The sequence below is a fragment of the Stomoxys calcitrans genome, chromosome 4 (genome assembly GCF_963082655.1).
Source record: "Stomoxys calcitrans chromosome 4, idStoCalc2.1, whole genome shotgun sequence".
Classification (NCBI taxonomy): Eukaryota; Metazoa; Arthropoda; class Insecta; order Diptera; family Muscidae; genus Stomoxys; species Stomoxys calcitrans.
In genome coordinates this window covers 55,049,892-55,067,693 of record NC_081555.1, presented here as the reverse complement: position 1 = coordinate 55,067,693, position 17,802 = coordinate 55,049,892, and the positions used below count along the sequence as shown (strand labels likewise).

Below are 17,802 nucleotides of genomic sequence, written 5' to 3'. Positions count from 1 at the left end.
ACGGACATGGCTAGATCGTCGTAGATTTTGACGACAAAATCTGATTTGACTGAAATTTTGCATGACGTGTTTTGTTGTGATTTTCAGCAACTGTGCTGGTTCAAATCGGCCCATTATCTGATATAGCTGTCATATAAACCGATCTGGGGTCTTGACTTCTTGAGCTTCTAAAGGACGTAATTCCTATCCGATTTAGCTGAAAATTAGCACCACATGTTTCGCTATGACTTCCAATAACTGTGCTAAGTATGGGCCAAATCGGTCCATGTATTAATACAGCTGCAATATAAACCGATCTTGGGTCTTGACTTCTTGAGCCTCTAAGGGGCGAAATTCCATATCAGATTTGGCTGAAATTTTGCATGACGTGTTTTGTCATAGTTTCCAGCAACTGTGCCAAATATGGTTCAATTTAGTCAATAACCTGATATAGCTGCCATGTAAACCGATCTGGGATCTTGACTTCTTGAGACTCTAGAGGTCACAATTATAAACACATACGTGTTTATTATGGTCTTCATCGGTCTATTCCCTGATACAGCTCCCATATAAAGTCTTTTTGGGGGCTCAAGAAATAGAGAGATCGATTTATATGGGAGCTGTATCAGGCCATAGACCGATTCAAACCATAATAAACACGTATGTTGATAGTCATGAGAGGATCTGTCGTACAAAATTTCAGGCAAATAGGATAATAATTGCGACCTCTAGAGACTCAAAAAGTCAAGATCCCAGATCGGTTTATATGGCAGCTATATCAGGAAAATGATCCGATTTGAAACTTATTTGACAAAGTTGTTGAAAGTAAGAATAAAATACGTCATGCTAAATTTTAGCCAAATCGGATAGGAATTGCGCCCTCTAGAAGCTCAAGAAGTCAAGATCCAAGATAGGTTTATATGGCAGCTATATCAGCTCCTTCGAAAGTTAGCGTGCTTTCGACAGACAGGCGGACGGACAGACGGACATGGCTAGATCGACATAAAATGTCACGACGATCAAGAATATATATACTTTGTGGGGTCTTAGACGAATATTTCGTGTAGTTACAAACAGATTTATTATACCCTCCCCTGCGGTGGGGGGTGTAATAAAGCTAAGACAATTATAACAATAATTTTATATATGATCCTTTATTTTGATTTCTTGAGTCCCTGGAATACTATGCCGCATCAAATACTGATGGGTTCGTATAAAACGATCCTTCGATTTATTAAGCCTTTTGGATATAAAGTATTAAGCCGATTTTTTGGTATACCCAGAAAAATACGTTTGCTAATACAGCAAACATTTTCAGCAGACTTTTTATTACACATTTTTCATACTTGAAGGAAACGTATTAAAATTTTCAAACATCTAAAAGATCATCAAGGCATTTCCTATAATGTGCATTTTTTTGGATCTTTAAGCTGTTTATTATTTGTTTAAAAGCATAAATGTGATTTCGACAGATATGACGGTCTGCTGTTATTTGAAATCATAAAAAAATTATTGGGTTAGGTTAGGTTGAAAAGAAAGTGTAGATATTAATCCGCCCCATGCCACTATGGACATACACCTAAGCCAGTAATCGGCTTGTTGTGCGCTCTAAAAACTATAAAATAACCTCTAAAAAGAAAATTTTAAGTTATGAATTCCGTGCTACTTATAAAATCCTTAATTGTTTTCAATAACACTCCCCTAACTTGGTTCATGTCTGGTATTGTGTCTCCACTTAAGTTTCCGGTATCTGTTAGACACGAAAGCTGGACAATGACAAAGGAAATGCTGCTACGTTTCATCACCTTCCCCGCATGTCCTACACATGCAATCACATGTCGCACCGATTTTACATAAGTGAGCTCAAAGGCCTATGTGTCCCGTTATGATAAAAATAGATATACTGACCTCCTTCTTACTTCCTTTCAGTAAAAGCCTTGTCTTCTCACGATCTGGATCCCCCATAGCATTTTCGGTGTCCTACCGATCGCTTCGCTGTTCCACGATGTTGCATGCGCATTCGTCGCCCACTCCCTTAACTCGGACTGCGTCGACCCGAGAGGCTTCGGGTTAACCAAAATTATTGACGGCAGTCATCTGGCCTTCACCGCCAAATCGTCTGCCCTTTCATTTCCCCTTACTCTGTTACCCAAACAATGCGAATTTTGCCATCATCAGAGAAGGCGTTAATCTCCTTTTAACACTGCCAGACTGTTCGTGACCATACCGTCCTGGTTGTTATTACCCTTTTGGCAATTTTACTGTCGGTATAGATGTTCACACTCGACGTCCTCGCGTTAGCACCACACCACTTCACGCATTCCGTGATCGCCTGGATCTCCGCCTGCAGGACCGTATTATGGTCAGGCAATCTAAAACAGATCTCAGTCTCTTTATTCTCAATGTAGACCCCACTCTGTCCTCTAGATTTGATCCATCCGTGTAACATGATATTCTAGATGTCAATACCAGGGTTCTGTCTATCCAAGACTGTGCCGATGGCAACAGTGCTTCGCACTCGACTTCAAGGTTCATCTCAGGTATCCGATCGGAAACCTCTTCCCTTCCTTCCAGGGTTTCTATCGTCGCCTCGATTATACCACGATGGTATGAGCTACTCTTATCCTCAATCCATTCACCCATCGCCTTAAGTCTCATAGCCGCAGTGGCTGCCTCACACTTAATCTGTATGTCAATGGGTCGGATATCTAGAATAGTCTCCAGTTCCCTCATCGCTTCGCCTATGCCAAGGAAAAATGTTCCCTGAACCTGTTTTATAGTTCTTATTTGCACTTATTCTCCATAGCAGTTCATCAAACTACTGAGGCGTAAGTAAGTATTGGTCTAATCCCGCTCCTGTAAAGCCAGTGGACTATTCTCGGATTCAGGCCCTATTTCGAGCCTACGGCCCCATTACGGTCTTCATAGTGCCCAACATCTGTGAGCCTTCACAGAACGCTCCTGTATGTTAAAACTACAATTCAGTTTCCTGTCCAAGATCACACCTAAGTATTTGTCCTTGTCATATATCGAAATCGTCTTATTGAGGAAACGGAGTACGTTATATTAGCCCACTTTTATCTTCCTCGTGAACAGGCATATTTCAAACTTCTTTGGGTTAACATTGAGTCCTTTGGGTCTTACCAAGTCATATGCCATATGCAAGACCATTTCGGCCCTTCTGAATAGTTCGTTCGGATCCTTACACCTTAGAAGTATTATAACGTCGTCTTCGTAGCAGACGGGTTCAATTCCCACCTCAGTCAGCGTCCGATCACCCATAGGAATAGTGATAAAATGCCCCCCTGTGGCGTGCCTTGTGCCACTTTCTCCCTTATATTTATGCCATGGGACACATAATTTATCCACCTGTTCCTTAGCATATGGTTTATCCAGTCTCTAAGGACCGGGTCCACCCGGTACTGGTCTAATTGTTAAAAGCCCCCTCGATGTCAATTCTTCTATTTTATGTACAACCTCGTGCATGGCAGTCTCCAAAACCTTCCCTTGACATAGGCATGCTGTTTGTATTTAAGCAGTTCTCTGGATGTCCTACTCTTTATCATGGTATCCACAATACGTTCCATGGTTTTGAGTAGAAAAGACGTAAGGCTAATGGGTCTGTAGGCCGTTGGTGTCGCATAACCTGCCTTGCCAGGCTTGGGTAAAAATACCACCCTTGCCTCCTGCCAGGCTATCGGAGTATATGCAAGTCCTAGGCACGCTGTGAAAATTGTAGCCAGATGAGGAGCCATATAGTCTGCCTCTTTCTGTAGTAACGCCGGAAATATTCCATCAGGTCCGGGTGACTTCCAAGATTCCGGTGTCTCCGTGAGTCCCGTCGTATTCTGTAGAAAATGGGTTTTCATCAAAAGCCTCAACATGTCCTCCGTTGTCTCTGCTCTCATTCCCATGTCGTCTACTAAAGTTTCAGTTTGAACATGGGTTTTTGTAAAAAGATTCGTATAGTTATATTCTCAAAACAACGTTGAGCACTGCAAGATAGAATCTAATATACAAGTATTAGAAGTATTTGTGAAATGTTGATGCTAAAATCACCACTTTAGCTGTTTTACTAACAAGTTTCTCTGAGTGTATGCAAAGAATACTTTCGTGCTTATGCCATGGCGAGGGTTGAACTTAACTCGTTTTAACGTGTTCTTTGGGGTTTCTTTAGTCAAAACTGTAAACCCGACTCTGAGTGTGGTAATCCCCATTATTTGCCTGTGCCACGTAACAAACCTTTTTTGTTGTTATTGCAACTTTTAAAACTATAGATTAATAAATACGTATATTATATTAAAGAAGGTATGAATTAAATCCAAAAAAACTGATTCAAAACCTTAATGATATCCATCACCAATTATGGGTTCACCATAACTATCAAAAAGACCACCACTGCTACCAAAGCCATCAAATATTCTCAAAGATTTGTGGGTTTCAAAGGGACCACCAAAACCATCACCGCCAGCAGCATGACTTGCAACAGTATCTTGGTGAATGTCAATTGCATATTCATCGCTCGGATTTGGTTGAATAGCCTTCATGTTAACTAAATGTTTTGGAAAGATTGGAATGAAATGAAACCCCGTTTGTTGGTAAGGCGAGGTTGGCTCTTGGGTCAATATACCCCGATTTTGGTCGCCACTTGAACTTGGTCCTGGAGGAATTTTATCTACTAAATCGGCTGAACACATTGTCGTCACAAGAACAAAAATGTACATGGAAATCTGTTTAAATAGTAAGAAAAATCCCAGTGAGTACAACGACAAACCATATAAAAATTCACCAAGGGTATTTTACCTTCATTTTGTAGTTTTGTCGAATTTCTACGGCCCCAAAGAATTTTCACACGTTTTTGAGTAGCAATGACACAAAACTGATGTGCATTTCCAGTCAAAGCTTTATTTTATACATAACACCTTTGTTGAAAAACCGAGAAAACATGGATGCATTAACTAAACATAAGAACTGGTGCGACACTCAATGTACCTACCTGTTGCATACAAGTCTTTGTCAACCTTTCACTTCGTCGCTAGGTCAAAACAACATGTTTGCTGCGGTGGTCGCTACTAATGTTCAAATCGTAACAGTTTAACACATACATATGTGTACAAACAAAGAAAAATGTAATTAGTTCGGCAGTGACGAACTTTGGACACCCACCACCATGGATATACACTCTACAAGGGAGAATTTTTCCTTTGCAAATAGGGAAACGCATATGCACCATTTTTGATCCCAATAAGCAAAATACGAAATACTATGGGGATCGGACGTCCTATGCTGAATGTAGCACTTTATAAGGTGTTCAGTGTAGTATTTTAGAAAGTTTCCGATATCCAATTATCGGACCAAGTGTTAGGGTGACCACCCCAACCCCCAAAACACCCCTAAATCGGACATATTTACCGACCACGGCAATATGGAATTCAAATGAAAGGTATTTGCGAGTAGAATACGAACCTGATATTCAAATGTGGGACCAAGTTTCTGGTGGCCCGCGGCTTCCCCAAAACAACTCCCAAACAGGACTTATTTACGAACAATGACAATATGGTGCTCAAATGAAAGGTATTTGGAAGAAAAGCACGAATTTGATATCAATATTCTGAAAAAGTGTCTATGGGGCCACCCCACGGCCATTACACCATCTATATAGAACGTATTCACCCCCATAACAACCGCCAAATAGAACGTATTTGCGCACCATGGCAATTTGGGTCTTAAAGGGAGTGGATCTCGATATTGATAGTTTTTAGGGCCCATATCCCAAAACCAGACATATTTGCTCACATTTGCAATAAGGGTTTTAAATGAAAGGTAATTGAGATTAGAAATCGAATTTGATATCCAATATTGAGGCCAACGGCAATATGTGGTTCAAATAAATGATATTTGAGAGTAGAACACGATGCTGATATATTTTTAGGGCTAAGTGTTTGGGGACCACCCCACTCCCCAAAACACCCCTAAATTGGTATTGCGGAGAAGAGTACGAAATTTATACCCACATTCGGGACCAATTTTCTTAGGGTCTACCCCTTCCCCGTAAACACCCCACAAACAGCAGTTATTAACTGACCATCGCAAAATATAAACTCGCTCTTCAGTTACTGTTTAGAAAGCTTCTGTTAAAGTTTGCCTGTACAGTAAAAAAAAGTTGGCCGAAATTGGAAGATTTTTCCTCATTTGTAGGATTTAGCAATGAAAATGAGCCAAACAACCAACATTTTAAAATATAGATGCTATCTTTAAATTTAATTTCCTATTTACTAATGGACACGAAAATCCGTTTCAAATTTCGTTCACTGATTGATTCTTATTTTACTTCACAGATGACTGTCCAATTATTATTCCTTTTTAAACTTTAACTTAAAAAACTAATCATTTAAAGACGCTCCTATTTGCAATGCGTTTTTGTCTTAACTAAGGTACAGTGTTGTCTTGTCCCAAAGTCAATTTCCTAACTTTCAACGAAATTTTAAATTTCTATCTTTAGTAATAAAACTCTAAGTTAATGAGTTTAAAATAAAAAGCCCTTAATATCAAGGAAAATATCTTAAATCAAAGGCAACGTTTGCTTAAAATGTTTTAAAGTAAGTTTGTAAAATGCTTCAAAGTAAGTTTGGCTCGAGTCTTTAAAATAAGAATATTTTTTTTCGGTGTATTTTGAAATTTTAATTTTGGACTATATCTTCCAAAAATTTCTGTTTGACTTGAAAATTGATAAAATTGAACTATATCTTTAATTCTTCTATATGCGGTGTACACTTTAAACGAAATACACTAAATCGTTAATCGTTAAACGATCGCCATAATGTATCGTATTTGATAATATATCGTATTTGAGGATGAATAGGCTATAACTGGAGTGTTACGTTTCAAATAAAAACTTTTTTCTTTTGGGACGCTCTAATCTAAATTGCAAATGGAAATTTGCCCATGAACTTTCCATTATGGCAGGGGGAAACTTCTCACATATCACAGAGTGCTGTTCGATTCTCGTTAAACTCCTTTTTATAGCCGAGTCCAAACGGTGTGCCGCAGTGCGACACCTCTTTGTGGAGAAGTTTTCTACATAGCTGCCATACCAGATGGTGCAGTACTCACAAATGTAGCCAGCATAAGCAGGGGAAAACCACTGCCCAAAAATTTTTATGATGTTCCCGCCAGAATTCGAAACTATGCGTTCAGCGTCATAGGCGGGCATGCTAACCTCTGCGCTACGGTGCACTATTTGTTTGATGCCGATTTTGATGAAATTTGGTTTGGCACATAGAATGCATAAAATTCAAATCAAAAAATACCGACTTACAATAACAATAAAATAATAAAACCTATCTAACTATGAAATAATAAAACTTATTTAAATTGAAATTACCTTAAATGATGCCTTTAGCTATTAGCTGTATTCGATGCATCAGAAATGAAAAATCTGTATATATATTCACATAATCTATAAATTTTACGAGAATATTAAATCATATTTTTCTAAGTAAATAATAATATTCTTTCTGAATTATTCATCTTTAAAATCAAATTAGACCGCTACAACAAATTTATAAATTTTTTAGCCATATTTTTTTTTTCCTTGGCTCTATAAAGAGCCGTATTCTATCAAGTAATATAGGATATGGCTAAATAACAAAGCAAACTGCCAATGATCTACATAATACACACACGTGTGTCCAACAACAAAAATATACAAAAAGACCAACACTTTCGTATCGGACACACACTCATACAGACACACAATTCGTCTGCCTTTTTTAATTTTATGAGAAAATCACACAATAAAAAAAACACGCATATACAATGATAGACAAGACATATTCTTCTTCTATAAAATTCGGTAACGAAAATTTATGAAAAAAGTCATAACAAAACATGGGGACTGTTTTATAAAGGAGTAAATCTATTACAAGATGCTATTGAAATGTCTTAAAAGTGAATTTATATATTTTAAGGATCATGTATACAATATTTCATTACCCGCTAACTAAAAAATTGTAAATTTAACTTGCTCTAATAACGTGGTGAGCTTCATACTAACATGTCCTCAAAATATATACAATAGTAATAAGCTTCAGTAAAAATTTGCTGCTAACATTTTTTCTCATACAAAAATGTTTTTGGTATGACACAACCTACAAATTAGGATGTAATTTTCCCTTCCGTGAGTATTTTTGAACGAAAATTTAAGTTTTTTAAACCGGTAACAATGAAAAATTTTTAAGAAATTTCCATACCCACTTTAAATATGAACTTATTTTTTACTACATTATAAGACTTCCTTTTTTGCAGTATATAACCCAGAATAGCACACCCTATATTCTGAAAGATTATAGCCTCTATTACACAGCGTTAGAAGATTGCGAAACGTTCAGCTTTCTAGTTGCAAAGTTATAAAGGCTTTACAACTGCAAATAAAATGCTGAAATAGTTTTGGCCAGAAAAACAAGGGGTTAAACCGTAGTGCGGCGGCCACCAAATCTAAACAAATTTAATTTTATCCAAGTTTCATTAACAATTGTCAACACAACAGTTTTTTTGGTATCGGTCTATATATGGACAGCTACACCCAAATATAGACCTTACTAAACCAAATCGGGTAAAAATTTCGAGTGCTTTTGTGAGCCCATGTCTTTAAATTGGGAGATCGGTCTTTAGGGTAGCTATGTACAAATAAGGTCCGATTTGAACAATATTTGGCAAGAATGTGTAGGGGCGAACAATAACACACCTGTTTATCGAATACGAGCGACAAGTGCTTCTCTTATGGGCTCAAGCCCCTTAATAAGGAGTTCGATCTATATTGCGCCTATATCCAAATATTGTCCGATATGGACCTTATTCGTCGCGTATGTCGACAGGTGTACTATAGCTTACTGATTCAAATTCAACAAAAGCACACGATAAATGCGCATTTTATCGGCTTAAGATTATAAATCAGGAGATGGTTCTATATGGCAGCTATATCTAAACTTGGGCCGATCCTCGCCACATTCAGTACCAGGTTTAATTCAATCCACTCTTTCAAGTTTCAGCGGAATCGGGTAATCTTTTATAGGCCCAAGACTCTGTATTGGGATATCGGTCTATATGCCAGCTACATCTACATGTAGCCCCATCTGGACCATACACGTTTTGAGCATTCGAAAACCTAGTGAAACTCACTGATTCAAGTTTTACCCAAACTGTATTGTAAATGCACCTTTTAAGTGCTCAAAACCCTAAATCGGCAAATCGGTCAATATGACAGCTATATCCAGATATGGTCCTATTTGTAGTTTCAAGATCTTAACCTGCATATTAGAAAAATATGGATCTGTGCCCAATTACAGCTTAATGATATTAATTTATGAAGGCTGAAGCTTGAAACCAAATGGCGAACGAACAGAAAAAAGGATATCTTAGAATTTTACGCCAATCAAGAATAATATACTTTGTAGAGTCTGAAATGTGTATAATACGTCATGCAAAATTTCAGCCAAATCGGAAAGGAATTGCGCCCTCTAGAAGCTCAAGATGGCTATATCAGGTTATCAACCGATTTAGGCCATATTTGGCACAACACGTACATGTTGGAAGGGATACCAAAACACCACGTCCAAAATTTTAGCCAAATCACATAAAAATTGCGCCCTCTAGCAGCTCATGAATCAAGACCGAAGATCGGTTTATATGGCAGCTTTATCAAAACATGGACCTATTTTTATACCCTCCACCATAAGATGGGGGGTATACTAATTTCGTCATTCTGTTTGTAACTACTCGAAATATTCGTCTAAGACCCCATAAAGTATATATATTCTTGATCGTCGTGAAATTTTATGTCGATCTAGCCATGTCCGTCCGTCTGTCCGTCCGTCCGTCCGTCCGTCCGTCCGTCCGTCCGTCCGTCCGTCCGTCCGTCCGTCTGTCTGTCGAAAGCACGCTAACTTCCGAAGGAGTAAAGCTAGCCGCTTGAAATTTTGCACAAATACTTCTTATTAGTGTAGGTCGGTTGGTATTGTAAATGGGCCATATCGGTCCATGTTTTGATATAGCTGCCATATAAACCGATCTTGGGTCTTGACTTCTTGAGCCTCTAGAGTGCGCAATTCTTATCCGATTGGAATGAATTTTTGCACGACGTGTTTTGTTATTATATCCAACAACTGTGCCAAGTATGGTTCAAATCGGTCCATAACCTGATATAGCTGCCATATAAACCGATCTTGGGTCTTGACTTCTTGAGCCTCTAGAGTGCGCAATTCTTATCCGATAGGAATGAAATTTTGCACGACGTGTTTTGTTATGATATCCAACAACTGTGCCAAGTACGGTTCAAATCGGTTCATAACCTAATATAGCTGCCATATAAACCGATCTTGGGTCTTGACTTCTTGAGCCTCCAGCGTGCACAATTCTTATCCGATCAGAATGAAATTGTGCACGACGTGTTTTGTTATGATATTCAACAACTGTGCCAAGTATGGTTCAAATCGGCCCATAACCTGATATAGCTGCCATATAAACCGATCTTGGGTCTTGACTTCTTGAGCCTCTAGAGTGCGCAATTCTTATCCGATTGGAATGAAATTTTGCACGTCGTGTTTTGTTATTATATACAACAACTGTGCCAAGTATGGTTCAAATCGGTATATAACCTGATATAGCTGCCATATAAACCGATCTTGGGTCTTGACTTCTTGAGCCTCTAGAGTGCGCAATTCTTATCCGATAGGAATGAAATTTTGCACGACGTGTTTTGTTATGATATCCAACAACTGTGCCAAGTATGGTTCAAATCGGCCCATAACCTGATATAGCTGCCATATAAACCGATCTTGGGTCTTGATTTCTTGAGCCTCTAGCGTGCACAATTCTTACCCGATTTGAATGAAATTTTGCACGAAGTATTTCGTTATGATATCCAACAACTGTGCCAAGTATGGTTGAAATCGGTCGATAGCCTGATATAGCTGTCATATAAACAGATCTGGGGATTTGACTTCTTGAGCTTTTAGAGGGCGCAATTCCTATCCGATTTGGCTGAAATTTTGCATGACGTATTTTATTTTTACTTTCAACAACTGTGTCAAATAAGGTTCAAATCGGTTCATAACCCGATATAGCTGCCATATAAACCGATTCAGAATATATATGACAACACAGAATATGCGGTTTGGACAGGAGAGGAACTTTCGGAATATTTTGGAACTGATTCGGGTGTTAAACAGGGATGCCTATTATCGCCAATGCTATTCTCTCTATATATAAATGATCTACATGAACACTTAGAAGGTGGAATATACATCAAAAATTTGAACATAAGACTTTTGCTATATGCAGACGACATTGTTATCCTAGCAGATGATATACATATACTGCAAACCATGATCTTAAACCTCGAAAACTACTGCAGAATGTGGAACTTACAAGTCAATATGAGCAAGTCTGAAATACTCATATTCAGAAAGGGAGGAAGGCTTAGCGCAAGAGAGAAATGGATGTATAATGGAAATGAGATTAGAATTGTAAACGAGTATAAATATCTAGGCGTCACATTTACACCAAAGCTATCATTTTTAAAGCATGTAGAAAATCGCACAAACCAGTCAAAGATGGCAATAAATACCACATGGACTAACTTTCTGGGAAAAAAAGATGTCAATATTCCCATGAAATGGAAAATCTACCAGGCCGTTTGCAGGGCAATACAAACATATTCTGCTCAAGTATGGGGATTTGCTCACTTTGACGAGGTTGATAAACTACAACGTTATTTTTTGAAGAAAATACTGAAGGTGCCCTGTTTTGCTCCTAACTACGCACTCATGCTCGAGACCGCGGTTGAAAGTTGCCATTTATATACACTAAATCTACATCTACAATACATACACCAAATAATGCACAAATATCAAGAAACTCGTTTACCAAGAAAGCTAACTAATTTATTACTGCAAGAAGAAGGATTTTGGGTATCAGATATTAAAAGAACTGCACAACGATTAAACGTACAATGGCCAAATACCACGAATGAATATGAGTGGAATTTATTCAGCACATGCTTGGTTAATAGTGAACGACATTATATCTTTTATGAAAACTTGAAGTTAAAATATCAAAGCCAATCTAGAATATACAAACATTTAGATTATAGAATGGGAGAAATGTACTTTACTGATTCTTACTCTAGCGATCAAATTTCCTGGGTCTTTAAGGCAAGATGTGGATTGATCAACCTGAATGCCAACAGATTTAATGCAGAAAACGAGGAAAGAAAATGTTCTATGTGCAACCTTAATCGAAATGAAACATTACTGCACTTTCTTGGAGAGTGTCCTGTTTTGAGAGAATTTAGAATTACAATATTCCAATCTGCTGTGCTATCTGAGGAAACCATGATCAACATCTTAGACGGCCGTGAACCTGACAATTGGCGACAGCTAATTTCATACTTAAAAACATGTTTATCCTACAGGAAATTTCTAGTAAATGAGTACAACTCCGTATAGAAGGCATGAAAAGTTATATATATGACAGACGGCTTATAACAGAGCCATTGTCTATTAATACCTTACTTTCTTTTTTTACCAAACTGTAATTACAGATCAGCAATCTATTGTAATGTAAAGAAATATGTTGGTGAATAAAGAAATTATTATTATATTATTATATTATTATAAACCGATCTGGGATCTTGACTTCTTGACCCCTAGAGGTCGCAATTATTATCCGATATGCCTGAAATTTTGTACGACGGATCCTTTCATGACCATCAACAAACGTGTTTATAATGGTCTGAATCGTTCTATAGCCTGATACAGATCCCATATAAATCGTTCTCTCTATTTTACTTCGTGAGCCCCAATGGACGCAATTCTTATACGAATTGGCTGAAATTTTACACAGGTCTCCAACATATAATTTAATTGTGGTCCGAACCGGATCATATCTTGATATCGTTTTAATAGCAGAGCAACTCTTTTCTGATATCACTTTTTGCCTAAGAAGAGATGCCGGGAAAAGAACTCGACAAATGCGATCCATGGTGGAGGGTATATAAGATTCGGCCCGGCCGAACTTAGCACGCTTTTACTTGTTACTCCTATCTTTACTCCTTCGAAAGTTAACGTGCTTCCGACAGATGTGCGGACGGACGGACATGGCTACATCGACTTAAAATGTCATGACGATTAAGAATATATACATTATGGTGCGTAAGACGCATATTTCGGGGTGTTATAAACGGAGTGACGAAATGAGTATACATCCTATGGTGGCAAAAAAAAAGTACGTAAAAAGTAATCAGTAAAATACAAACCAGTTATACAAATGTTTATCAATCCCATAGCAGCCGGTTGTACGTACCGAATTGACCTGATGATGTCCTTCATCGACAAGGGCTGCCGCCTCATTGTACAGCACATTGCTACAACAATAACAACATCCAATGTTCATGAGGATGTTAATAAAAGTAATGTGAACAATTATTCCACAGAAAGAAAAAGGAAATGGAAAGACGTGAGTGTGAGCGAATTGAGATGTACAGGAATCGGAATATAGATCGGAAATTCTACCAAAGAATTAAACTTCAAACCGATGGCTTTGGTGCAGGCACATTCTCCTGCAGAGACAAAGAAGGAAATCTGGTAACTGACACAGATAACATGATGGAGATATCGACAGAACATTTTACCCAACTGCTAGTGTTCGACGTTAGCGGCGAAGAGGATACCGCAGAACCAATCCCTGATGATGGTATAGAATGTTTACCTCCTAATCAGAACGAGGTCCAAGTAGCAGTGACCCGACTAAAGAATAACAAAGCAGCAGGAACCAACGGGTTACCCGCTTAACTATTTAAGGCCGAAGGCGACACGCTGATAAGGCGTTTGCATCAGCTTATCTGCTCAAGCTGGCTAGAAGAACCCATACCCGATTGGAACCTCAGCATACTATGTCCCGTACACAAGAAAGGGGACAAGACGGAATGTGCCAACTACAGAGGAATAAGTCTTAATATCTTACAGGAGAAGATTATACGAGATGCAGTTGTGAATAGATATGACACACTAATCACAAGAGAACACATGCTACTCGCCTATGCCGACGACATCGATATCATAGGTCGGTCACCGGAAGTAGTAACTGCAGCCTTTGAAAGAATCGAAAGAGAGACAGTGAAAATGGGTCTGGCAGTAAATAGAGATAAGACGAAATGGATGGTTTCAACTCCCAAAAAGCCTTGCACTTTGTCTACCTCGTCACCGCCGTAATCGAAACGAATGACACCAGTTTTGAGATTAGGCGAAAACTACCACTGGCAAACAGATGCTACTTTGGACTTAGTAAGCAGTTTAGAAACAAGGTCATCTCTCGACAGACGAAGATTACACTATACAAGGCACTGATACTACCCGTGCTGTTAACCACATGGGTACTTGTGAAGCAGATGAGGCAGTGCTTGGAGTATTTGAGAGAAAGATTCTTCGTAAAATATATGGACCAGTTTGCGATAATGGAGAATATAGGCAACGTATGAACCACGAGCTGTATGAGCTGTATGACGACGATAGCATAGTTACACGCAGTAAAATACAACGGCTGCGTTGGCTAGGTCATGTTATCAGAATGGATGAAGAAGCTCCAGTAAAGAAGTCTTTTGTAGACAAACACGGTGGTACACGCAAACCGGGAAGACCAAAAGCCCAATTGAAAGATCAAGTGGTGGGAGACACCTCGAAACTTGGTGTCAGAGATTTTAGAATGAGAGCAGAAGATCGAGGCGCTTGGAACGCTATTCTACGTTCAGCTAGTGGAAGAAATATTCTGTCATAGCCAATTAAAGTAAAGTAAGAATAATTGTCTGATAATAAAATAAATTTAAAATATATATAAAATTTTTTCTAAAATAATGTGTTATGGATTGAAAAATGATACAACCTCATTCCAGTGTAGGGTGCTAAATATGTATATGTGCTTAGACAAACAAATACACAAATATAATTTATTGAAGTCATTGTAATTTTCAAATCTTACTTCATTTTTATACTGATCCACTATTTATGACACCTTAACGTTTATACTCCGATTGGTTTAACAAACAATAACTCTTTTTTGTATTGTTTCATATGCATTATAAACTCATTTTTAAATCTATGAACTTTGTGTGCGAAAGGTGCAAATTCAATTTAAATGGAATTATAAATAATGTGTGTATTCAAATGTGATATGTAATTCGCATCCGAAAATTTATCAATTTCTAATTTCTTTTTTATTTGCCAACTAGCTGAACGGGCCCGCTCCACCGCGCCTTCCTCCACTCTCTTATTTTATCTGAGCCCTATACTGACATGGTCAGGAAGTACTGTTTGGGGGTGCAGATATTTTGCCCCAATGTGGAAATCATATTGATGCTCTACTCCCAATTTTCTTTCATTTGAGCCTTATATTGCTATGGTCGTTAAATACATCCGGTATGGGGGTATTTTTGGTGGTGAGGTGGATCCCCATATATCAGATTCGTGATCTAGTCCCAAATACTTTTCATTTGAGCCCTTTATTGTTTATATTGGGTTGCCTAAAAAGTAATTGCGGATTTTTTAAAAGAAAGTAAATGCATTTTTAATAAAACTTAGAATGAACTTTAATCAAATATATAATTACCATTTTGTTTGATAACCTTTTGCCATCTTCCTGGCAAATTTAGTATTCCACGCTCATAGAACTTCTGGCCTTTATCTGCAAAAAACTAAACCAAGTGCGATTTTATAGCCTCATCATTGCCGAAAGTTTTACCATTTAAGGAGTTCTGCAAAGATCGAAATAAATGGTTATCTGATGGTGCAAGGTCAGGGCTATATGGTGGATGCATCAAAAGTTCCCAGCCAAGCTCACTCAGTTTTTGGCGAGTGACCAAAGATGTATGCGGTGTAGCGTTGTCCTGGTGGAATATGACACCTTTACGATTGACCAATTCCGGTCGCTTCTCCTTGATGGCTGTATTCAATTTGTCCAATTGTTGACGGTAAACATCCGAATTAATCGTTTGGTTCCTTGGAAGCAGCTCAAAATATACCACACCCTTCCAATCCCACCAAACAGACAGCATAACTTTCTTTTGGTGGATATCAGCCTTTGAAGTGGTTAGAGCTGGTTCACCATGCTTGGACCATGATCGTTTTCGATTTAATTTGAGCACAATCCATTTTTCATCCCCAATTATGATTCGTTTTTAAAACGGATCAAATTCATTGCGTTTAAGGTGCATATCACAAGCGTTGATTCGGTTTGTTAAATGAATTTCTTTCAATACATGTGGTACCCATATTAAAATTGACGCCAAACAAACAAATGTAAACAAAATTTCGCGCACTTTTTTTCTAAAGCAAGCTAAAAGTAACAGCTGATAACTGACAGAAGAAAGAATGCAATTACAGAGTCACAAGCCGTTGAAAAAATTTGTCAACGCCGACTATATTACTACTATATTACCGACAATTACTTTTTGGGCAACCCAATATATTTCCATTATTATATATTTCCATTTGGCGGACTTTGTTATTGAGTTTTTGGAGTTTAGGGTAAGGTGAGGGTCCGCCCATTAAAAAATTGGATGTTAGGTCTATTCCATTCTCTTAGTTTTGGTGATGGATTGGAGTAGCCAAACCCTTTGCCCCGATAGTGGATATCAAATTCATACTTTACTTCCAAAAACCACATTTGAGCTATATATTGCTATATACGTGTGGTTTAGGGAGAGTTTATGAGGTGATGCGTCCCATAAATCAGATATTAGATTCGAGCCCCTTTTTGCCATAATCTACAAAAATTTCCAGTTTGAGGGGTATGTAGAGTGTGGCGGCCACCCACGCACTTAGCCTTGAAAAATATCAGCTTATAGCTGTACTCTCAAATTTCGTTTATTTGAACCCCAATTGCTATTGGTTAGGGGGAGTTTATAGGGTGACGAACCCCAAACACTATGCCTCACAATTGGATTATTTATTGCCATAGTAGATAAACTTGGCGGTTTGAAGAGAGTTTAGGGGGAGGACCCTTAAATAGTATCATAATAAAGGGTCCGCCCCCTAATGTGAAGCATTTTAAAGGTGGCTAACCAGATATTCAGGGCTATTGGTCTTGTTCAGATCCACACTTAATTTTGTTTTTGTAATGGTTCTCTACATTCAGAATCATAATTCAAAGGTATCCTTTGGGATCACCTACTGTTCAATACTTAGCTGGATCCAAAGGGGTGGCTTGTTTGTGCATCACCGCCGCACTGAGGACTACACCATCTGATGCACTGATGGCTTGTTTGTGCGATCTGGATGGTTTAAAGGTAGGAACTAGAAGACATCTTCCTTCTTCTGTTCCTGTGGTATCACAATGGACGAAAAGGTCTTAGAGAGTCTGATGGCAGACCGACACTTAAACCTAACCTAACCTACCACTTGGGATACCACATATTTAAAAAATTCGCAGTTCCTTCTGGGTCTATCCTGATCGGTCCTAATATATTATTTTTAATTACTTTTTTATGTAGGATAGGGGGAGGGGGATTGCCCTCTGACACATCCTTTAATTTGAGCACAATACATTCTTGGTCGTTCTACATGACAGTTGGGTGTTGTATTTATTGGGAGGAGAAGGTCGGTCTTCCCGACGCTAACACACAAACGACAATTTATTTGAGTCGTTTATTGTCAGGATCTACATGTCCTGCTGAACTGCAGGACGGCAGGACGTGACCCAGATACTTGAATCCTTATATCAACATTATATTAGAACTCTACTGACATAGACGTTTCCTTAAATTTACATATT

General features: G+C 38.3%; 1 protein-coding gene across 1 annotated transcript in view; it reads left to right on the top strand.

Annotated features, from left to right (window-relative positions):
• The first annotated feature begins 13,305 nt into the window (after positions 1-13,305).
• Positions 13,306-17,802, top strand: part of LOC106088899 (uncharacterized) — a 30,360-nt gene continuing 25,863 nt past the window's right edge. Inside the window, exon 1 of the mRNA XM_059367132.1 lies at positions 13,306-13,447. Coding sequence (XP_059223115.1) covers positions 13,306-13,447 — 142 coding nt within the window. The remainder of the gene's footprint in view (positions 13,448-17,802) is intronic.